The sequence below is a fragment of the Falco naumanni genome, chromosome 15 (assembly GCF_017639655.2).
Source record: "Falco naumanni isolate bFalNau1 chromosome 15, bFalNau1.pat, whole genome shotgun sequence".
NCBI classification, from domain to species: Eukaryota; Metazoa; Chordata; class Aves; order Falconiformes; family Falconidae; genus Falco; species Falco naumanni.
Window position 1 is genome coordinate 15,054,780 of NC_054068.1, and position 24,401 is coordinate 15,079,180.

Here is a 24,401-nt window from a genome sequence, read left to right on the forward strand (position 1 = left end):
ATTTATGTGGTACTGAGGTATGTCATGAGAATATTAGTTACATTTTTCATGAATATGAAGTAGATTTTTCAGGTATTAAAGCAGAAAATGTAATGCTAACTAAACATGTTACGTTATCCACCAAAAGTCTTGTTCTTTGACTTGTTCCATATGACTTTGCCCAAAGAAGCCTTTTTCAGGCCCAACACTTGCAAGCTGTACTTTCCAAAAGTGTTGAAATTTGTAAATAAACAAGTAAATTTCCCTAATTTAACAAGTGAAATATTTAATGGAATTTTTTCCAGTCCCAAAAATTCGTAAGACGCTTGTATAAGAAACTGCTTAAGTAACAAAATCCACCCTCTTGCTGTCAATCAGTTTATTTGAAGAAATCTTTAGAAGTAACATACAGAGCACATTCTCACAGAACAATATCTCATGAAACAAATCTATTATGCAAAATGACTCCTCTAGCAAATTATTAAAACAAAGCATTAATTGAGAATTTGTTTCATGAGGACAGTCTTAATTTTTGAATGTAGACCACAGGGGAATAGGATGAAATCATTGGTTTTTTCAACCCCTAGAGTGAAGTCAGAGTGTTAACGTTAAGTTGAAAAGAACGTGAGCTTCTAGCACAAGAAACTGGAGTTTTATGGGGTTGTTAATACCAATTGTAATACTCATTTCTTTTTCACAAAGCTTTGGACTGGATACTATGAACTTCTGAGCATTCTGACCCCACCCTATGGTGAAAGTGAATTTAAGGTTATAAATACATTTTACAGTATTCTTAAGTATTCATGCTCATTGTGAGCAGAACATTTGGATGGGATTCAATTTGAAAACATTTGCAGTTTTTGCTGGTTTTTGCTTGGGACTGTACGCTAATTTGGCTGGAGACACATGCAGTTTGATGAATTTTGAGAATAATATTTCACAACTTTTTTCATTTTATGGGTAAAGACTATATCTGGCATAATGTTTAAGGTGGGATGTAGCAAATCTCTATTTTTGCTTTTATGTTTGTTTCTCCGTTTTTCTGTATATCTACACAACTCTACTTATCTGAGAATCACGTACGAAGTTAAACAATGGGAACAGCACAAAACTTTCTGCAGCTAAGAGCTATGTCTATAACCTTTCATCATTAAGTGTGAAAGTCAAGAATATGTAGCAGATGAGAACAGCCTTGCATCATCCATTGGATTAACAGCCAACCCAAGGGAAAAGAGGAGATACTGTTATGTACTCACCAAGATCATTTTATAGTTTTTGGACTGACCTTACAAAAGTTAACTGTAAAAAATTATGTGTTCTGAAGCTTATAAAGATTTTTTGACACTTTTAGACAGAGATTACCATGCATCTTTTAGAAGCATGCGAGACAACCCGAATACACCACTTCCTAATAAATCGTAAGTTAAGGTCACACTCATGGGCTAGGAATGAAGCCCTTCTTTCCAGTGAATGCTGTCTGCTCTGTTTCTGAGCCAAAGGAGACTGCCCTTGAAGAAAACTGGCATTTGCTATACATAACCAGTATCCTCCTCATACTGCTACAGGGCATGCACAGAGTATTAGGACATAAGTTCACATTACCTTTCAACAATGCTGAAACATCATATTCTGTGAGTTTAACTCAGCTCAGGTTGGGGCTAAATATTATCTTGACAACATACTGACCCAGTTAAAAAAGCAAACTGAAGAAAGACTATTCCATAATAATGTAGCTAATGAAATTTCAACTGTCCTGTATGTTTCTGCATTTCATTTTTCAGTTACAAACAGATGTGACTGACTTTGTTTTGATGTGGATAGGAATAATTGTTTTTAAACTGAGTTCATATTTCTGAAGCAAGGCGCTTTTATTTAATTGTCTCTGCCTCATGTGGTGCTGAATTAGTCATTATGCCAATATTCCATTTCCACAGTTTCTTATCCCTGTTCAGACTTTTCTTTGGAGCAAAAATTGGAACAGTTTATAATTAGCTTTTACAATTTTTAAGTAATGTTTTAAACATGGTGGCAAACTCCCTGGGATTTTTCCCGTCATGACAGAATGTTATCATTGGAGATAAACATGGAAAATGTTCCAACTGGGTATATGCATGTGTGTGTATATGTTACATCTGTGTATCTTTGCGTGTATTGGGGAATTAGAAATTACAATGATGGGAAAATTCTCAGAGGGCCAATAAATAAGGCCAGCTGCAAAACAATACATTTATTAGATTAATTTTCAGTAACAATACACATTACCAATGGTTAGTTCTTAGTCACTGTCAATCATTATCAACACACGTTCAAGGTATTCTTAACAATCTTGTGAACTAGCTGAGCATAAAAAAACCTCGATACTGTGTGGTTACCACTGATGGCTATAGTCCTTGATGGTCTTGGTCACAGAAATCACGGTGATCAGAGTTGAGAGCTCTTCAACAAGGAAAGCTGGAACTGAATAAGGCTTTTTTTCCCTGCAGCCTTTCCTCTGTCCTTAGTATTTTCTGCTTCTCACACCATCCTGTCATAGTTCTTTTTATTTTAGGGTCCTGGAATTCTGACTTTTGCCAGGCATATTTCTTGCTTATTTTGCAGGATTACAGTGGTTTTATGAGACACTTTCTGCTTTTTCAACTGACTGGGTAATTTAGTTTCCTTGGACATCTTTCCTGCCTTGTCTATATCCTTTGCCTTTCATGCATATTTTGTGCTTGCAGATGTTTTTCTCATTTGTGCAGCTGTACCACAAATCTCTGTATGCCCCTTTGAGGTATGTATATACATACATACATATAAATATATATACACTTAGTGGTGCGACAAAAATGCTTTTTGCTTTGTTTTGTTATTCATATTGTTAAAATGTTACAAAATCCTTATGTACTCTTAGTGGTAAGGCTGGTTTAGTGTTCTAGGTTTAGGTCTAGGTTTAAGACAAACAAATATTAATTGTATATTGGCCAGCTTCTGCTCTAGGGATGCATCAGGCCTCTGCTTGGCTGCAAAAGTCTATCATCACATTTGTTTTCTCCCTGCTTAGAATATGCCATTATCACACTGATAAAAAATAGGAAAAGCATGTAAAGGGGTATAAAGGGTGTGCTTTCCCTTTGAATTTTGTTTTTCAGTACAATTAATTTTTTCTTTACTGAAATATAATGTACTTCACATTATCATCACAGTTTTCTTCAGAACTCGCCAGTTATGGTGTCCAACTGAGGCTAGAGGAGCTTAAATTTAGGAACTTTTAATCTGAGAGAATTTAGTCTGTTTGCATGGTTAATATTTCCAGTGACACTCTCTGATGTTATCGAACCAATGCCTCATTGGTCAGATAAAAATGAAAAAAATTTCTGCAAAGTCTGCCTTTTGTGTCTCCTGTGTTTTGTTAATCTTTTTATTTTGTATTTGATATTTACTTGACACAAAAAAATGTTACTCTTTTTTCATCTTGCTGCTCAGAATGTTCTTATTTCTTGTCTCTGTTGTCTTTGTGTTGCTACACCCACATCATGCCCTAAAACATCACCTCAGCCTCTGAATTATGTACACTTCAATTGGAATCATTGGGACTTTCTCCCAGTAATGCTTTAGAATTAAGCCCTGAGTCTTTTTCTTTGGGTTACATTATCTCATTTTTTTATGTGGATTTCTTTGCTTGATTTTTCTGCTCAAGTGTCTTCAGACCGTAAGTAGAGTCAGCTTGTGTCAAAACAGTATTTTAACAGCTAAGGCGTGTATGCACATAGTTATGTGGGTGTGTACATATGTGTCTACATATGCACACGGGTAGTTCATATCTCTACAGTGTATATCTACATGTACACACACACGTATTTACAAACACTGCGAAAATCCTACAGTTTCCTACTTGGTTCCCAGTGTTTCTTTGTCACTATAATTCTATTGTATCAAGTGCCATCTCTTTTTCCTCTACAGAGTTTTAGATCACCTGCATATTTGATCAAGGCACAATGCAGCTCTTTCCAATCTTCATAAATATTAAAGATTTTAATTAAATATTAAATCAAATAGTAAATCATAATTAAAATTAAAATATTAAATATTTATTGAAGGAGATCTAGTGTTGGTGACTCTGAGAGCAGATATCCAGAAACTATCTCCTAGTTAGTGTTGTGCTATTTATAATTGTTATGATAATGGTCCGGCAGCCACTTATGTATTTCAGACTGCTATATTCATGTTTAAGTCACATTGTTCTTTCTCCTTAAAATAAATTTGTTGAGCTATGTTGAAATCACTGATAAAATTTTAGCAATAAATTTACAAATTTATAGTTTGGGAACAATGATTATAGTACAACACCTGAGAATTACGCTGGTGAAAGCTGACACTTGCTCCCCAGCTCAAAGACTTCTGGCCTTGCAACTTGGTCTTTGAGTAGTTTAGAACATAGTGAAAGAATGCTATACTTTAAACCTAATCATCACTTGGGGGCAGGTGGGGGGTGGGGACTATTACATCTCTACACTTTTTCCTAATCATGATTTCTACTCTTGGGATTCTCACAATGGAAAAGACGATTTAGCACTTTGACTAGTAGATATGTTTTTAGCATATCGGAGCTCACAGGTCTTACTTTACCCTGTGTTCAGTGCTGTGAAAAGGACTACTGGTCTTTCTCTGTTTTCTGCTGAAAAATTCTTGAAGGCATGTCACCTGGTCTTGTATGTTCAACTAAATTGCCAGTATCTTGACAGTTCTGTAATCTTACTAGATCATCATTAAAGCTAAACTTGTAGCATGTATTAGCATGAATTCAAAAAACAATTTCAGAAGTTAAAAATAAAATTTATATGCTACAGCTAGGTTCCTTGCCTTTGCTGCATGTTTTCTGTAACAGTATTTTCTGTATCTTTTCTGCAAAAGGTTGATTACTGGGGGAATTTGAGCTGTAAACCAACTGGGGCAGAAGAAAGTCCTGTTTCCAAGCTGCAGCCTCCCACTCTGTCATAACTGTCAATCTGTTTTTTCTGTGGGGATCTCTCGTTCATCATCTCAGTAAGGAAAAATAGCTGCTAATTGGGAGAAGGGAGAGCACTCAGTACTCCAAAGATGTTAATGTTCTTCACCTTGGTTTCATGCTATAGGAAGGTTGCGTTAGGAAGGTTGGGCTCCAGTAGGAAGAGGGTTGCAGATCAAGGAGGTGATCCTTCCCTTCTACTTGGCACTGGTGAGGGCACATCGGGAATTCTGTGTCCTAGTTCAGGGCTTACCAGTACAAGACAGACGCAGACATACTGAATTGTGTCTGGCAAATGGACACAAAAGTTATTGAGGGTTTGGAGCATCTGACATACAAGGAGAGGTGCTGACATTGTTCAACCTGGAGAAGAGAAGCCTTGGGAGGGGTTGTTAACAATATGCATGAATACTTTATGAGGGAACGGAAAGATGGAACCAGACTCTTCATGGTGATATCATGTGTAAGGAGGTGAGACAGTGGGCAAAACTGAAACAACAGAGATTCTGTTGAAGCAGAAAGAAAAAAAAAAAAAAAGTACTGTGCGGTTAACGAAGCACTGAAACAGGTTGCACAGAGCTGTTGCAGAGTCTCCAGCCTTGGAGGAGGTATTCCAAACCCAAATGGACATTGCAACCTCTTCTAGCTGACCCTGCTTTAGGCTGGAGGTTTGAACTAGACGGTCTCCAGGAATGTCCTCCAACCTCAACTATTCTGTGATGATATGTTTCATACCCCATATGTCACAGGAGTTGGCATTTTTAGTGTAAAATTGACCAGAACATGTAATGATGATAGCATGGAAAAAGTCAGGTTATTAATGCCTATAATGTTTACTTTTTCTTCTGTTTATGATGCTTAATTTGAACTGCTTATAATTTTCACATATTTAACCAATTTTCAAATATTCAAAAAACCTGTCTTAGATTATTTTCTCTAAAACAGCATTTGGAAGAAAAGTGTAAAGAGCTTGCACAGTTTCTGGAAGCATTAGAAGCATAATGCCCGGTATGAAATTCTGCCTCTCTTCTTTTTCTTCCAAGTTTAAAGTGATAAAGTGTACTTGAAACCTAGAAATTCAGCATGTTTGAAAGCATTTATTTTTTTGTGGAACAGACTAGGTATCACAGGCAAATTTGAACAAAGCACTTGAAACAACAGGCCGAGTACTGAATATTCAATAAATAAATGTGAGCTCTTTTTTCGTGAACCAGGTCTGAGAATTACAAATATCAAAAGATATTTGACTATCCTACCCTGAGTCGTCAATATCCCAAATAAAGAATATCTTAAAAGAAATAGGGAAAATCTGGGGTTTTTTTCTGTGTTAGTGTTCATAGGACTTGGGGTTTATTTGCTTTTATTTCTGGTGATATTTTCATCCCCCTATAAAAATGTTATTCCACTTGAAGTTGTGGAGGCTGAAATAATAATAATCAGCCTAGCACAGCTACCTCTTTGAAATAGCTGATCTAACAAAAAGTGAGGCTGAAAAGAATTGGAACATGTAAGTTTCTGTTAATTTTTAAATTGTGCTTTTGTAATTTATCAGCTGCCACTATATTTTGTCAGTTAATTTCCTGTACCCTAATATTTCCTGAAAAGCTAGCTTGCTGTTTCTCCTCTTCTTTTTTAATGTAGTAATTAAGAATTAAAAATAATTATCCCTTTAAATTATGTCAAGATATTTGCTTTTCACCAGTTGTACTGCAAATGGTTTTAAAACTACTATGGCATTAAATCAGAAATATGGTGAAATACTCATACTGCAAATAATACCTGCGCCACCTACCGTTGCACATTTTGATTGATACTAAAACTATATTAAACTACATTATATAGGCTCAACCTTTATTAATCTAGTATAGGTATTGTTTAGAAATATGTTGAAACAGATGAGACTAAAGGAGAATACTGCCTCTATCTGGACTAAAGCAGTCAGGTGTTCCATTTGTTTCTATGTGGAAACTACTTTTTAAAAATTCAAACATAAATCGTCAATGTTTTGTGAAAAAAACAACAGGCAGTAAAAAGAGATCTTAATTAGTGTCTAAATTAGAAGAAAGATAAGCAGAAGTCTGTTGTTTTATGTCTTGCTTTGCAACGGACTCTTAGCTATCAGTAGCCAGTTAGTTTGCATACAGCTGCAGACTGAGCAAAGCGCTCGGTGAGACTGTTCTCACTGGGCTACCTCTCACAGCTACATGGACTGCTCCAGAATGTGCAAATGCATAGCAATTTAGTATTCCCTAGATTTAATTAATGGATAAGGACAAAAATATTTCTGTCATTAATACTTGCATGTCACAGTGACTTGGTTAATCTCATGTTTTTAAATCACAGAAAACTCTCAGCTATTTAATGTATACATTATAACGTTTAATGGTACTCTCTTTTCTACATGTCCTTATTCACAGCAGTTTTTTGCAAGACTCCCAGTAATTTTTGAATGTTGATAGGCATTTTTAATATTTATAATAGATGTGGAAAAGAAGTTTGTACGCACAGAAGTTTTATGAAGAGGCAATAGGTAAAAATAAGTGTACCTTTATCTGCCATGTTTTGTATATTCTCTATCATAATATTCTACCAGAGAACCAACTGGATAAAAATGTAAAAATTTAGATGCTGTTGCACTTATTGAATACAATCATTTCTATGAAAAACAAGGGGGTTTAAACTTGATTTATGTATGTTAGTGAAATCAACATGAAGTAGCAATGTTGTTGCCATGTACATGTGATAAGTTTCTGCTATGGAGATTTCAGAATTTCAGACAGTGAGGTCAGTGGCTACCTGACCTGAATTTAAACAACCATATTAGAGAGGAAATTGGTTCTAGTATATAATTTCCTGAAACATCCTCAGGGAGTACACAGTTATGATTACTTAGTGGCTTTTAAATCAATGCAGCTGGAACAATATTTGTAATATTTGGCAGCTTAAAAATATCTTTAAACATGAAATTATGGACAACATTTTGATTAATTACTCCAGTCAGTTTGTATCATGATCAAAACCAGTAATGAAGAGCTGCATGGTTTTGTGGCACAGATTCTACCAAATGGCAGTGTGGAGGTACAATAACAATGAATGACTAACTCAGAGATAGGTAACTTCTGTTCAACTTTATTTTTTAGGTTTTTGCCTCTGGAAGATGGAATAATGTAGATACAATTTGGCTGAATAACTGAAAGCAGAGTAGGTCATGCTTCATGCAGGGAATCATTATCCTGTGGATTTGAAAAGGATCAGGCAGGGAAACATTCTTGAGTTGATTGACCTTCGGTGTGCAGTTAATATGCTATCAAACTGTTTAAAACAGGGAAGAGTGACTAAATCCAGACCAGACAGTCTATTGAGAGTTCTTGCCTGAACAGATATGATAGAAAGTACATTATGTTGCAAAATGAAGAGAAGCAAATACAGAGGGAGAAAGAGCAAAAATATAATGTGAGCCAAAGAGAAAAGCGAAGTAAATGTTCAAGGCAAAATACAAGGAAAGACTGAATAAGTCTTAAATAAGGACTGTTAAACTTCTTCCTTGGAAGTTTTAGGTGTTAGGAGTACCTCTGCAACCAAATGATTAGGGTAAAAGAAAATGTAGGCAATAAATGTGAGTGGAGTAATATTTGAACAAGAATACTGCAAGAGTGGCTTAAGGAGTAAAATAACTAAAGTTGAAGGAAATCTTAAACTGAAATAAGACTGCAAATTGGGAAAGTATTATACTAGTAGTTTATCACAGTGAACCAAGGTAAACTTGCTTTAGTATTGATGCAACCCCTGTAATACCGCACAAAATTGAGTTAATAAAATAGACGATGTACAAAAAATAGCTATCAAAAATGTTTTTGTTATGTGACTTGAATTTGAAAATGCAATTAGATTGTGATCTTGGAAGCATTAGTAAAACAAGGACAGGCTAGCAGGACATGTAATGTCAAAGCTCTCTTACTCTGTGCTGCTACCGTGAAGAGCCGAACCAGGTTGTCCACCAGCAGTGCAGAGGTGGTGTGTTAACTTTTCTGCTTCCTATGAAAAATTAAAGGTCCCCTAGCGCATAGATGATTCCAGACTGTTAGAATGGTGGTTTATGATTATAACTATTAGATAATAATAATGTTAGAGTTAGGAGAGCTGTAATCTCTTTTTTTCTTATGTTCCTTAAAAAGGAACATGATTCCAGGGTTTACAGGATCTCTAGGATTTATCATTAAATAAGGAGACTAGAGGAACGGAGCATTAATGGTTTCTTTTTATTCTAACATCTAGCTTTAATCACAGTCTTTTTACTTATTTCTTGGTATTGCCAAAATTATGTTGCACAATTAAAATGTTTTTAGATTAATGCTAAATTGGTTAAAAGAGAACACTTCTATTCTCATTATAGACATGTAAAAATATAATATTCAGGCTTCAAAATTGCTGAATACCACCAGTCTGAGACAGTGGAATAAGCAGGTGCTCAGAAAATAGCAGCAGAATTTGACAGTCTGTAGGAGGTGCAACAAAAGGCACTACTGTTTACTATCTTTTCCTTTTCCTCTAATATTGTGTTTTCATCCTTGGCTTAATATTTACTCTTTCTGCTTATTTCTCCTGATGATCATTTCCCTTACCTCCTGCCACTTGCCATTTCTTCTGCTTTTTTACTGTGTATTACACTGTCCTTTTGCTCTCCAGCAGTCTAGTTAACTGCCACTTTCAACTTGCAAGAAACTTCCAACAGTGTTTCCTTCCATCCTGTTAAAGAAGCGCTATCCCCATTACTGGAGGCAAAAGCCAGAGCGAACTTGATTTTTTTATGCTAAAAATGCAAATTAGCTACATGACACAGCCAATCATCCTCTTTTGTGGTAGGACACATCAGTTTGGGGAGATACAGTTTCTCAACCTATGCTGAAGTCCTCCAGAGACAACACATGTAAAAATACAGGAAGTCAACTTTGTTAGTAGCATCCTGTATCAACAGCATGAGATTGATTACTTCTATCTTAGAAGGTAGCAAACCTAGCCTGAGAGCATTTTAGCATCTGTTCTGGGAGCCATGGAGACGTTCAGGTATTCTTCTGTAGTAGAGTATTAAGTAGTTGCTAAGAAGCAAAGGCAAAACTCACATCCATCTTAAACTTTAACTGCAATTTTGTCTACATAATAATTTTGGAAACAGGCCTGAGGATTTTGTCCCACAGACTATGTGGACTTTCTTCAAGATCAAAGCCAGAACTACACCAGAACATTAGCATACCATTTTTAGGTTGCAGTCAGCAAATTTCTTTTGAACTATGGAAAAAATAAAATGTTCCCTCTGGTAAGAAAAACATAAAAATGTGATTCTGTAGCTCCTTCAAACCGTTGCTTTGTTAAAATATAAACTACAAATATGATTGAGTTTGATTCAGGAGAGTATTTACTTCAATGAGCTGTGACAGTATCTGCGTTATTTTCTGCACGTTTCTCTTCTTTGGTGGCTATGTCCTTGATAACAGGAGGAAATTTACTCCTTTTAGTTACAAGCCCAACTTTTTCCCCTACATGAAATTAACAAAAAGGCAAAGCTTACAAAACCATACTAAAGACATATGAGCCTCAAACCTAGCCCTTTCAGCTCTTTCATTCAGTTACATTATACTAAGGAAACATAATTTTAGCTCTTACTAGCAGTTCCCATGAAAAAGCTGATTTGGCAGTACGTAGATTAAAGAGAGTAAAAGAAAAATCATATTCCGGGTAACGTGACATTGTGTGCAGCAAAACTATGTTTGAGTGAGATTCTCTTTCAATTCCTTGCAGCTGTATCCTCATCTGAGCATTAATCAGCACAGCTCTGCTGATGGCATTTCTTTGATTTCCCCTGGATATTTTGTGTCCTTCAGAAGTTCCTCTGAATCCTTATTTTTGTGGCATGCATCTGGTGTGAAAATCCTGTCTGGCTAGGCAAGACAGGCAAGAACTCTTTCCTGGCCCATGCTATCTTTGCTCAAGTTTCAAATTGGAACAGTAAGTTTTAACTTCTTTCTTTTTCTGTATACCGTGTGTCGTTCACCCCACCCCCCGCCCCTTCCCCTCTTCTTGGAGCTCACTCACACTTTTGAATAAAAGGTCAAATCTTTAAGTTCAGTTGCTTTTGTGAGGTCTGTTAGCATTTACTCCCAAAATGCATTTTACAATTGCCATGAAAGAATTCTACACACATAAATTTCTGAAAGGTCGGTAATGTGCTGCCAGCAATTCTTGGCATGTGTTCCATGTGCTGCACTTACATAACCAACTGGTAGCTTTTTAATCAAGCTGGATGTGAAAAAAACAGAGATTCTTTTGTGTGAAGAAAGAATGATTGAGGATATGTAATACAAAGCATACATTAAAAAAATCAGATTTTAAAATTTCCACTACAACCTTACAGTGAGTGCAAACAGTAGACATTAAAATAAATGAACTTTAAAAGCAGTTCAGCTATATTATGACATCCTTTGAATAGGTTTACATAAACTTTCTTCCCAGTTATGGTATTTTAAAGATTTTTGGGGTGTCCGTGATGCATGCCAAGACTGTAGGAAGCAGCAGAGTGCATTCAGCGTTTAGGGAAGAAGAAATATTATTGAGGAAAATATTCTAATGAACAGACAATTTATCGTAGTCTACCGTGCGCACAGGGGATTGACCATGCTTTTGTATAATCTCTCACCTCAGAAGACTGCAAAATATATGTTTCATTATCACATGTATTGCAAAATCCTGACAGTAAGTCCCTTTATATTACACCAGTCTCGCACGTTTTTTATTGGATGTCTCATATTTACTATGTATAGAAATACACCTTGAGTCAATTCAAAGCATCTTTTCACAGCATCTTTAAGCATAAAGTGCTTTGTTGTGTTTGAAGCCAGATAATGTGTTTGATAAGAGAGAGAATTTGAAAGGAAAATGGACAAACCTCTTTTTCTCTTTCACTTACAGACATAGCAGATGAGACTAGAAGGACATAGTTCCTAAAGAACACCATTGCATCAAATGATCTGTAAGTATAAAATAAAGCCAGTATGAGAAAGGGAAAGTTTGATGACAGATTGAGTGTCTTGTCTTATAAAATACTGCAGAAGGTAAAGTGAGGGCTTGAGAACTCTAGGGAGTGCCAGCAAGAAGCAGAAGAGAAGTGCATGCACGTCTTAGAAGAAGAGAATTGAGTTTAGCGAGGCAGATGAAACTTTAATAGGCTAGGAGTTTATGCATGGAAACATAAGATAATGTTCTTGGTTCAGAACAGCATTTTTAATATTCAAAATGTCCCACTCTGTAGGCACTGTGAAGTACCATTTTAGAACTCATTTTTGCAAACAAGTTCAAATGAGTTCTGGGATTGACCTCTAGAACTTCATACAGGTTTGAAGCTCCTACCACAACCCCCCAGTTAAGAAACGTATCTTCAATATATGTAGATTGGCAGTTGCAAAAATGACTTGAACCTCTTTTACTAAGTTTAAAAAAGACAGGATCACTTCAGTCTGCCCTCAGATCATGTGCCTCCAGGAAAGGCTAATACCATGTAAATCAAGCCTTCATTTTTTAGGTAGCCAGAGTCAAAGCAGTTGTATTAGGGGAAATTCAAGGTCTTAAAACTATGATCTGGAATAGAAAGACTGAAAGAATTTAGTAGCAAGAATTAACATCTAGTAGTGAAAAATAAACCAATCAAATCTGGATTAGTGAGAGCTAGTTAAGGATTTAGCAACTCTACAGTCTGTAGCTCATCAAATATGCACAGTCTTAGTTAAACCAATCAAAATGCAAAATGGTTTAACTGTGCATCTGTAAGAACAGTATTTGCTATAATTGTATTTTCTGTCTTTAAATTACTTCTGCTTTAAAATAATGGTAGTATTATTTCCAAACAATAACAGTAGGTGCGAAATAGTAGGTATATACTTCAAATGAAAATAGATAGATGTACAGCAAGTATATGATATATTTAATTTAAAAGTTTTTAGTACTTTAGAATGTAATTTTCCAGAAATATAAAGTAGATTAATAAGAAAGAAGTTATCCAATTTTTAAAGGAAAACTAAGTAGCATATATTATCTGTCAAATCTTCCCAATCCTCACATTTTAATAAATTTTGAAGATTTTCTACAACATTTAACAGTTTTGAAGATTTCAAAGGCATTGAGCTGATATGAATATGGGCAGAAGCAGCAGCCAGACAGCAGAGACCGACCCTATTACTCTCTTTCTGGGAAAAAGTACGGAGAACTGAGCCCTTGTCAATAGTATTTGACATCAGCCAGCTACTGATTTAGCCTGCTTGGTGCTGTAGTTGAGCTCCCCTCTCTTGTGCTGTTTATTGCTTGGCTGTTTGGTGTCCACCTAGATAAGAACTCAGAGAGGAATCCAGGAATACTTGGTAGGAGGGCATAGGCATCTATACCTGGCCATTAAAACTTAAAGAATGCTGGTCCTGGAGAAAAGAAGCTCAATTTTGATACCACTGTGTTCAAGTTTGAATATAGCCCTGTGGTATCGCACATTAGTACATGCAGTAAAATACAGGCCTGGGTATTAAGAGTTGTTCAGTAGAAACTGGAAGGAATTTTAAAGTGATCATTGAGATTTTTTGATACAGCTCCAGAATGAATTAAGAAACTGGTTTTTAATCACCACAGGGACTAGTAATCTCTGAGGGAGGGGAAGAAAACTGTAGTCTGGAGAACGAAACATGATGCGATCGGTAGATTGTTTTCATGAAAAAACTTAGAGAAAATTCATCAATAGATGTGATGAGCAAGTGTTTAACCTTTAGGTTTGGTTTGTGTTCACATTCCAAAGTAGTACAGTTAGAGATGTTTAACTATTTGTGAGTGTTGAACATATGTTTACAGAGCAATTATATTTAACATCTGGAAGTTCACAAAACACTTTCCATATTCTTGTGTTATGTGCCCTTTTGTATTGATGTTTTATAAATGTCATGTTGAATAGCATATTAAATTCCAGTGTCTTTCTAAGGTACCTGAGGTGGCTGCTTTAGAAATTTTTGCAGCTGTAATAACTTCTTGCATTTAAACATACCTTGCATTTTCCAGCACGCCAACAAATTAAGGTATTATTAAAGTGTATGATTAAGCAAGTTTTTTACTGTAGCTATACCTCTGCATTTCATATTGTCAGTTTGCTGCTACTGAGATTTCCCCTCTATGCAGGATTACCTTTGCTCGAAACAAATCGTTCAAGTCAGTGATTAACAGGGGATTGGCTAATGTCGTTCCTTACATTGTGCAATTTTGAAGTTGTACCTCTTTTCACTAGTGGGAAAAATAATAATAACAAAAAGGAAAGTTTCTTGAGATCTGCTTTAACCGACCTCTCCATGGGGCCTGAGTGCTCAGAGCCCTTTCAGCTGGGCAGGCTTTTGCAGGACTGGGCCAAGGAACGTTACAGATGGTAGCGAGCAGTGACCTTGGCTGACACCTCCAGGTCTGCTGAAAATGCCTGTGCTGCAGTGAAACTCCTGCAGCATTTGCGAGCTGCAGGCCCCGCACGGGCGGGGGACAGGGCGCACCGGCGGGGGCTTTGCTCTTACAGCCCCCAGCGCTGGGGGAAGGCTCAGACCTTGAGTCCCCGCCCTGCAGAGGAGACGTTGTGTCCCGCATTCCCCCGCTGGGTGCCGGGCTGCCCGGAGCGCTGCGGCAGCCACCCCCGTTTAGCACCGGGCCGGTGCTGCGCGCCCCTCCCCCGCGGCGGCCGTGCAGCGCTCCCGTCCCGGCTCGCGCGGGGCAGGCGGCCCGGGCTGCGCGCGCCAGCCCGCCACCTGCTGGCTGAGGCGGGCAACGCCGCTGGGGAGCAGCGCCCCCGGCTGGTAACAGAGGGGAAAGACCCCCAAATCGCGGGAGAAGCAGCGTGCGAGGATGGTTACCTGTACGGAGTGCCGCTAGCGCCCCGTGGGACCGGCACGCTCGGGTTCCCCCCCGCACGGCGCGGGTGGCCGTGCGCCTGTCCCTCCCGGCGAAGGCCGGGCCCGCAGCCCCTGGCGTCCCCCGCGCCCGCCGGGCTGGAGTCGGGAGCGCGGCGCGGGCTGTCCCTGCCGGGCGCCCGTAGCGGGGCGGAGCCGCGCGCCCAGGCCGCCCGGTGCGGCGGTGTGTGGGCGGTGCGCGGGGGAGCGGAGCGGAGCGGGCGGCCATGGCGGCGGGCAGCGCCATCCAGATCCCCAGCCGCCTCCCGCTGCTGCTCACCCACGAGGGCGTGCTGCTGCCCGGCTCGACCATGCGGACGAGCGTAGACTCGCCGCGCAACATGCAGCTGGTGCGCAGCCGGCTGCTGAAGGGCACCTCGCTGCGGAGCACCATCATCGGCGTCATCCCCAACACCAGCGACCCCACCTCCGACTGCGACGACCTGCCCTCCCTGCACAGGTGCGGCCGCGCTGGGCGCCCCCGACCAGCGTGCCCGGCTGTGGGGGCGCCGGGGGCCCGGCCGCGGGGCGAGGCCTTTCCGCGCAGCCGCCCCGGGGCAGCGGCTTCGCCCTGCCGGGGCCCTGGCTCGCCGCGCCGGGCGAGCGTCCGTCGGTGGGGCCCGGGGCCGGGGCTGCGGGAAGGAAAGTTTGAGGAAGGAGGCTGAGGTGGAGGGTTTGAAATAGGGTCACAGAGCTCAGGCCAGCAGCGTTATAGCTTTTAAACGATAGCGCTTTTCACTTAGTAAGTAGCACAGAAGCGACCTGCTTCACATAAAATAAAAACCGGTTGTAGTTCTGAGAGGTAACGCGTGACTAAAACTAACGTGCTGTAACCCTTACTCTCGAAACTATTGCATCAGTAGACTTAGTGAGGTCTTGCAAGCATATAACTTCGGTTGGAAATCTGCGTGAGTAGGTACAGTGATCTAAAACATCGGCTAAGAATAAGGCTGGAGAACTGTAAATTGCAAACGCTCAGTTTTCCACTGAGTGTAGTTCAAGCAGAAATGTCAGCGTTCCTGTCCACAGCAAGGTCCTTAACATTATTCATGAAAAAGCCATATATGTTTCTAAATCAGGTGACTGTAGCATATTACCTTAGTTTTTCTGTTAGCTTGTTCATTTTCAGGTTTTAGGGTTTGGTTGTGTAATCCGTGTTATGAAGGGAAATTGTGTAATTTGGTTGCCTTCCACGATAAGAAACCGTGACACAGAAGGTTCTTGCAACCTATAGCTCAATTGCTTCTTTGATAAGGGGCACACAAAATGTTCTGTGGAAGGTGACAAATAATACAAAGATGTGATCTGTTTTTAGGATTGGCACCGCTGCCTTGGCAGTTCAGGTGGTTGGTAGCAACTGGCCCAAGCCACATTATACGTTGCTGGTTACGGGCCTCTGCCGATTCCAGATCCTGCAGTTGCTGAAAGAGAAGCCGTATCCTGTTGCTGAAGTTGAACAGTTAGATCGGCTTGAACAGTTTACTGATCAGCATAAATCCGAAGAGGAACTGGGAGAGTTGTCAGAACAATTCTACAAGTATGCAGTCCAGGTAAATTGTTTTAATCTGATGTATCATATATTGATGTATTTATGCACATATTTGGGGTGTTGGTTTGTTTCCTATATGCCTTTTTCTTTCTGTAGTTCTTACATTTTTCAGGGACTAGTTGAGTTCCAGTCTTTCTGCTACAAAATAAGCATTTTTATTATAGCTTGAAGTTTCAATGTCCGGTTCCAGGGTGTCTGTACAGCTCGTTGCATATGTTAGTGCTGTGGTAAACTGGTATTATTTCATATGTATTGATACACAGAATATACGCTCATAAAAGGAGTACTTCCGATTCTCTTTTTCAAGATTTTATATATATATATACACAATGGATTGGTTTTTTTGTGAGGGTTTTTTTATAATTATTCAAGGCTGGGGGGGAACGACACACACCTCTGAGCCTTGACTATAAACTGATGTACCTATCTATAAGAATTTGAGTTTAAAAGATATGTAGAAAAAGAGTCAATGCAGTGTTAACTGTGAAAGTTTTTAATGGGAAGGGGAGAAGAGATGTAAGCATTGAAAATAGTGCTACAAACGATATTTTTTAACTTCTCAAACAGGTAGATAGCCTAAAGTCTTGATTACCCAATGCTGAGTTAGTGCCTCTTCTGTGATTTTTATGTATTTGTTTATTTCAGTAGCTTTTTGGCAAGGTACCTAGATGCATTTCATACTGAAAGATGCCATCCTTTTTAGGTCAGATAGTCACTTAAATAATTTAAAAAGAAACATAGCAACTGTGATTATTGTTCATTTTGTGTTCCTTACAGCTGGTTGAGATGCTGGATATGTCTGTTCCTGCAGTTGCAAAGCTGAGACGTCTTTTGGACAATCTGCCTAGAGAAGCCTTGCCAGATATACTGACTTCTATCATCCGTACATCCAACCAAGAGAAGCTTCAGGTATTATGGTCTTAAACTTTTTTAAGGGGAGTTAGGTTTTTGCTATTTTTTTTTTTTTTAGTTATCCACTTTTAGATAGTTTTGAAATTACTTACACTTGAGACTTTACAGTTACAGTGTTGTGCTAGAAGTTATTTGTGTTATAACTGAGCACAAATACTTGCAAAGTTTTTATGCTGCTGTTTAAAGTGTCTTTTGTGGGTTAGCCAAGGACATCATGTTGTAACTTTTTAGAGGGCTACCTTTTTCCTGAGGCACAGTAATTGAAAAATATAATGCTGACAGATGTTTACCACAGAAAATGCAACTGAAACGTTAAGACACTTTAAAACCAGACAGGATAAAAGACTTTTTTTTTTTTTTTTTTTTTTCCTATTTTGGAGTGCTTTGTAGTTTTGGCATCCAGACCCTTGAGGCTACATTTTGTGTGCTCTGTTCTCATTGCTTTTCTTGTTACCTTTTTTCCTAAGCCATCTATTCTATGACTCTGGTCAAAAGACAGTAACAGTAACCTCTGTGTTCCCTTCCCCCAAACTGATGATCCATCAGTGTGAACTTGTTGACTAATTAAACCAACTTGCTTTTAGATTTTAGATGCTGTTAGGCTGGAAGAACGATTCAAGATGACTATACCATTGCTTGTTAGACAGATTGAAGGCCTGAAGCTGCTTCAGAAAACAAGAAAGCCCAAACAGGATGATGATAAAAGGGTATGGACCTTTAAATGTGGGATACTTAAACATCCTAAATAAGTATAACGATGAACTTTTAGACAGGCTAATGAACATGCATGATTTTAATCTGTACAAAGTTTTAATTTGTAGTCATAATGTTTCATGTTCTGTCTGGAGCTGCAGAGAACACACAGCTGGCAACTTTGGATGTAGATACTTAAAAAAGAAAATATTCTTTTAAAACTGTTAGGCTTTATTTTTTATTATTATTATTATTTCTTTTTAATCTGAGCACTTTCAGACATTGAATAAATGCTGAAGTTCCTTTAAAGACTCACTTGATGCCCAATTTACTTGCACTGTATGCACACACGGAGATTTGTCCTGTGCAATGAAAGGTGTATCTTTTACTAATGGCATTGGAGGTGAATGATAGCTTCTGAAATACAGATAAAGAACGTGTGTTGTTAAAATGTAGCTTGCTAAGCTAGGGCAGCTTAGACTTGCTGCATCTAACTATACTTATGCTGTTTAGTAAACGTGAAAAATGTAAAATGAAAAAAGCTAAGAGAGAAGACTTACCCATTTTGTAAAGATTAGGCTTATTCTGCTTAGTGTTATGGGCTGTCATGACATTAAGGCACCTTGCATGTTTTTGTCATGGTTTCCATTCAAAGCCAAACTGCTCTCTGGCTCTGTTTTACATTTCATAGATTGTAGCTATTCGTCCTAATAGAAGAATCAATCACATGCCAAGCACTACAGAAGATGAAGAGGAAGAAGATCACGATGATGTTGTCATGCTGGAGAAAAAGATTAGAACATCCAGTATGTCAGAACAAGCTCTTAAAGTTTGTCTTAAGGAAATAAAGAGGTAGGAGACTTTCGATTGGTAGTTTCTTCTCTTATTTTATTTTTTTAAAACAAATTTTACATTCACCTTTTCTTATTTGGTAATAATGTTTCTGTTGGCTGTGTTTTGCAAATTATTTTTAAAAATTTAGTAGAATGCTTGTTTTTTGCTTATAAATTTAATTATTTCATCTTTTTGGAACATCAGAGGTGATGACAAAGAAATATTAAGTGTTCTAGATACAATTTATACATTAATATAGCATTAAACTGTAAGCTCTAAGCCTCTGTTTGAAGTGAAGATCTAGGGGAAAAAAACACTAAATAAATAACACCACGGTTGTTAATAATTAATGAATAAAACCGACCTAGTTATTGAGTCCTTTTTCCTCTGTTTTTCTTTGATGAGAGGGTAACTGTGTGCTATCCATGGCGATATGATGGTTAACAACCTCATTTTCAGTGAGAATGCACTTCTTGTGTATGCATAGGGAACCGACTCTTTTTTTAACTTCTGTTTGTATCCTATAAATATCTTACTATTATGCAAAGACAATCTCCTAACTGACAGAGTAGTGAGTTGCTCTTCTAGTATTATGGTTGTCAGAAAGTAAGAGTGTATGCTGATGACCTCAAGTTTGCTAAATAACTGTCTTGTGGTGCAGGAGAGTCTTTCTTTGCAGTTAATTCCTAGTTAGCCTTATGAATGCTTTGTATTTATTCCCAGATTAAAGAAGATGCCTCAGTCAATGCCGGAATATGCTTTGACAAGAAATTACTTGGAACTGATGGTAGAATTGCCATGGAACAAGAGTACAAAAGGTAAACCCTTCTATTGTTGGTGATTGCCTCTTGCACAGGCATTTTAGGACAAGTAGCCATCATTTAAACACTGTGTACTTTGTTCTGTCTTGCGAATGTTTGTCTCGTCTGATTGTGAAACTGTCATTAATATGTTACTGAAATCTTAAGGTCTGTCTGGCTTAAAGATCTGTATACTCAATAGCCTGTGTAGCTCAGCTGTACATCTAAGAATGTGAATTTTAAAAGTATTAGCAGTGTCTGCACAGAAAAATGAAGGTGTTGTTACTTACAGTCTCTGCTAGATTGTATCTTGAATAATGAAGAAGAGAGCATCTAATTACTTTTTATATGTCAGACAAAAAAGCCTTTATACATTTCTGTAGCATTAATCTTCCTGGAGAAGGTTCTGGTATGTCTTAAGTTAATCAAGTTTGGTAAGGAATGAAAGGATGAAAAAGCGTAATTGTAGTTTATTTTAATAATTACAACTTCAGGTACAATAGAAAAACTGAGTATCATGTTAGCTTTGTACCATAGTTTTCAAAAGTTGTGAGTAGAGTGATGGTATTACTATGGGAACAGTATGCAAAAATGGACAGCGAGGGAAGGGCAGAAAACCAAACATGACTTCTCCTACTGACCAACACAAGTGAGCAAGATGACTTCCCAGAAAGCGTACTTTTTAACTCCTTCTAGCAGCTCCTGTAGAATGAGGCTTTTGAATGGCCTTTAAAAGAATCTGTTTTTAAAAAGAAATTTAACATACCACACCAGCAGAAACGTCTATCTTTTGCCACCTTAGTATGTGTAGTGATGAATTGTGGCCATTTTGAACTAGAGCCTTAGCTGTTTATAACTCTTCTTGTAAATATTTTATTTAATCATCAAATTGTAAAAAGAGCTGCCTGCAGATCTTTGCAGACATCTATGGTATTATTCAAAGAATCCCAAAATGAATAAAATATTTGTTGACATTCATGTCCTAGCAGAATTTTTTTTTGGTGAAAGTTGATCTTGAATGTTGTAAAAGTGTGCCATGTCACATTTAGTTTGAAGTTTTTAATTCAAGCAAAGTCGCAAAGTTTGTATTCACATTCATGTGAGTAATGCTTTGGACTTGCTACAGTGAATAAAAATAGAAAATCCAATAGAAAATAATGTTCACTAGTGAATTTTTTTTTTCAGTGGTTCATGACAAAAAGTTGCACAGTTGATGATGAGAATTTAATCATAATTGTCTATAAGTGAAATAACTGGTATGAGGGGTCTGCATCTGGAATGCATAGAATTTGAAGGGTGGGTGTGTGCAGACTTGATAGACTTCAGCTGCCTTCTGCTTACTCTCTTCACTGTAGAGCAGAGAAGACAGCTGCTTTGGGCAAGAAATTCCCGCTCTGTGTAAAGCATTAGTTAATGTCCATCGTTGAGGCCTGACCGTTTATCTCAAATTATGGCAATTGCAAAAAACTAGGTTTTCCACTCCTAGTATCACATGATGGTTTTTTACAGCGCCAAATCACTTGAAGTCTTGATTGGCAAATAAAGGCTGCCCTTCAAGCCGATAAGGTCTTGCTCTGTGAGATAGTTATAGAGCCTTATCGTAAGTAGATGAAGACATAGGGATGAATTTGGCTTCTGAGAAGACCTTACAGGGTCAGGCTTATTTCTGTGGGAAAGCAAATGCTGAAAAATTTACTTGCCATTGAATTACTGTTCTAGAATACACACCAAGTTCATTTGAACCAGATTTCAATGTGTGACACAGTGAAAAGATGGGGGGGTTAAAATTTTGTTATCAGTATTATGATCTGTCTAGCTTACAGGTAATTTCCTTATTAAAGGAGGATTACAGTACTTTTGTTTTAGGAAAACATTGTCTGAAGTATGCTTATGTCAGGGGGATTGCATTGATGTACATGCTTGAGAATATGTTTGTTTCTATTACATTGTAGAATGAATTGTATCCATTTTTAAAGGTAAATGTACTGATATCTTTTCTGTTGTCAATGATTGACAGATCGCCTTGAAATTCGTGCAGCTCGAATTGTTTTGGATAATGATCATTATGCTATGGAGAAGTTGAAGAAGAGGGTTTTGGAGTACTTAGCTGTCCGACAACTTAAAAACAACCTCAAGGGCCCCATTCTTTGTTTTGTGGGGCCTCCAGGAGTTGGTAAAACTAGTGTTGGAAGATCAATTGCGAAGACTTTGGGCCGAGAATTCCACAGAATTGCTTTAGGAGGAGTCTGTGATCAGTCTGATATTCGAGGCCACAGGTAACTACTACTTCCTTTCCTAATTGCAGTTGTTTATTTTGTTTCATACAGAATATATTGATTATTTTCATTGTTTAGCTAAACCACGAAAAATTTTGCTTATTTCAAACTCAAAAGTATTCAGTGGTATTACTCAGGAGAGAATTTAAGTAATGGGAATACATGTTTAGTGTGGACATACAGCCTTTATTCTTTCCTTCTGCTCCTGCCCTTTATTGTCATGGGGGAGAATGGAATTTCATCCTCAGTCATTTTAGCACTTTGAAGTAAAATTGAGTAAGAAAGTCTTAACACAAACTGTTAGATATTGGATCGGACTTTTCTACTTTTTTTAAGAGGGATGTAAAGTTATACAAAGTAGCCTATGAATAGCAGTGCATGACTTTGTTGCTAAAACAGGAGAAACTTAGAGTGGTACTTAAAAGTTGGTAGAGGATGGCAACTGAGTTACTTAGTATTGCAAACTTGTTAGTTCCTTTCAAAAGAAAATTTATACAAGGACACCTAAGCTGGAATCTCAAAGGAATTTTTTGGGGTGGCTTTCCTTAGGACATTTTTGATCTTGCATCTCTTTATGTATCTACTTCTTAGTCTTTAAAACCATTTGTTTCTATTAGTCCATTCCCCATTTCTTGCAATTGGAAGCATAATGAATGGGTAACGTAGATAAATGCCAAACATCAGTGCAGCATTTTTGGTTTCATTAAACATATTTTATGCTTGTTGCATACAGTGTAGGAAATTTGGAATAATGATTTTGTTGGTGTTCTAAAGATCTGTAAAACCATGTGGTTGCTTGGGTTTTTTTTTAGTCATGTTATTGAATAAAATTTGTCCCTATAGCAGTAGGGAAGTTACAGTGGATTAAAGCTATCAGTTATTTCTTTGATGGCACGTAGCAGATAATTTTGCCCAGTGGCTGTGCTGCTACTTTCAATCATCAGAATACACCATAATTGTTTCTTCAGTTCCAGGTTATCCTGTAATTTATTTTTGTTTTCGAGCATAAGAAGGATCTTGGAATTCTTACCACTTTCCTATGTCATTTTAATGAAAACTTAAAAGAAATGCCCTACTAAAAGTTCATTTTGTGGTATCAAACTTCAGACTTCCGTGTGTGCAAGCTGGTTGCTTGTATGAATACCTTAGAGGGGTGGGAGCTCACAGTCCCAACTGGAAGGAACGTGCTTGCCAACTGGGAAGTCTTGTGCTAAACATATGCATAGACTTCTAGGAATCTGGAGTATAATGTATTTCTAGGAAGCCAGACTATGATATACTACGTCACTAGACTAGAACATGAGACATGAAAAAGCAACAAAATGGTGATTTTGTACTTGATGATGACTTGAAAATACAGGGTTGTTCTGTAAACCTTCAGTTCAGCATCCTTGATAAAATAAGCAACATGCGCTTATTCCTGTGCACATTCTTCTATGGCAAATTTGCAGGAGTTTTGTTTTCTGGAGTGTTTGACACTTGCCTAGATTTTGTAGCTTGAAAGAATCATCTGTAAAGTTTGGGGGTTTTTGTAGTGTAGGTTTGGTCAACATAGCCAGCAGCCACTGGGGGTTTGTAGATAGATTTGATTTAAGGCATTGTTTATTACTGCACAGCAGCACCTTGTGCCTGCGGTCTGACTGTTTTGTAAACCTTCGTAAACCTTTTCACCCATTTACTTACACACTCGTGGAAAAAGAAATGAAACTCTGTCACCTTCTTTCACTATGCATTATTCCTGTAATTCATAAACTGTGTTGTTATTCACCGTTTAATACGTAAGAATTCTGATGTTTTCATATTACTTATGGTGTGGATCCTAAAACCAATTTAAAATGTAACGACATGTTGCTATGCGAACTGAAACCACCAGAGGCTGTTGAATACTAAGCATTATAGAGCTGAGTAACTTTACCAGGCCACGGTAGGACTGAAGCCTTTGTAACAGGGAAACCGTGTCTGTGTAACTGACAGGAACTGTCATCAACTCTTACTCAGTTGACAGTAATTCCTTACTAGGTTTTTTTGTTGTTGGTTTGGTTTGGTTTGGGGTGTGGTGTTTTTTTTTTTGTTTGTTTGGTTTGGCTTTCTATCTTGTGCTTAAACCTAATAAAGACAGCTAGAGCCATGTGATAATGAGGCTTTTAAAAACTTTTAAATTCAGGTGTTTGTGGCTGCCACTGTAGTATTTTTGAGAGTGTTATTAAATCACTAATACAGGTAATTTCTTGTAATTAGCTGATGGAAAGTATTTGGTAAGACGGTTTTTCTCATCAGCAAAGTACCATCTAGAATTAGCAAGAATATCATGTGGTTACTTTTCAACAAACAAGTATGTAGTTTAAAAACAAACTTTAGAGCAGTTGATAGGAGTCCTTGGAACCAACTGCTTCTGCAAGTTTTTTGTAGGTAAAATGAAAA

The 24,401-nt window shown here is 37.9% G+C and overlaps 1 protein-coding gene and 1 long non-coding RNA gene across 4 annotated transcripts in view; one reads left to right on the plus strand and one right to left on the minus strand.

Moving 5' to 3' along the window:
• The window catches only part of LOC121097954, a 37,314-nt gene extending 22,285 nt beyond the window's left edge, over positions 1–15,029 (minus strand). The window contains exons 1-2 of one of the 2 annotated variants that reach the window (XR_005831133.1): positions 14,881–15,029; positions 11,928–11,988 (exon numbers count right to left, since the gene is read on the minus strand). This is a non-coding gene — a long non-coding RNA (uncharacterized LOC121097954). Of the gene's footprint in view, positions 1–11,906; positions 11,989–14,880 lie in introns of both variants that reach the window. The other variant, XR_005831132.1, reaches the window with a different exon arrangement.
• A 62-nt stretch (positions 15,030–15,091) lies between these two features.
• Positions 15,092–24,401, plus strand: part of LONP2 (lon peptidase 2, peroxisomal) — a 43,252-nt gene continuing 33,942 nt past the window's right edge. The window contains exons 1-7 of one of the 2 annotated variants that reach the window (XM_040615411.1): positions 15,092–15,376; positions 16,232–16,466; positions 17,243–17,374; positions 17,962–18,084; positions 18,762–18,922; positions 19,628–19,722; positions 21,722–21,980. In XM_040615411.1, coding sequence (XP_040471345.1) covers positions 15,144–15,376; positions 16,232–16,466; positions 17,243–17,374; positions 17,962–18,084; positions 18,762–18,922; positions 19,628–19,722; positions 21,722–21,980 — 1,238 coding nt within the window. In that variant the 5' untranslated portion in view covers positions 15,092–15,143. The remainder of the gene's footprint in view (positions 15,377–16,231; positions 16,467–17,242; positions 17,375–17,961; positions 18,085–18,761; positions 18,923–19,627; positions 19,723–21,721; positions 21,981–24,401) is intronic. The other variant, XM_040615410.1, reaches the window with a different exon arrangement.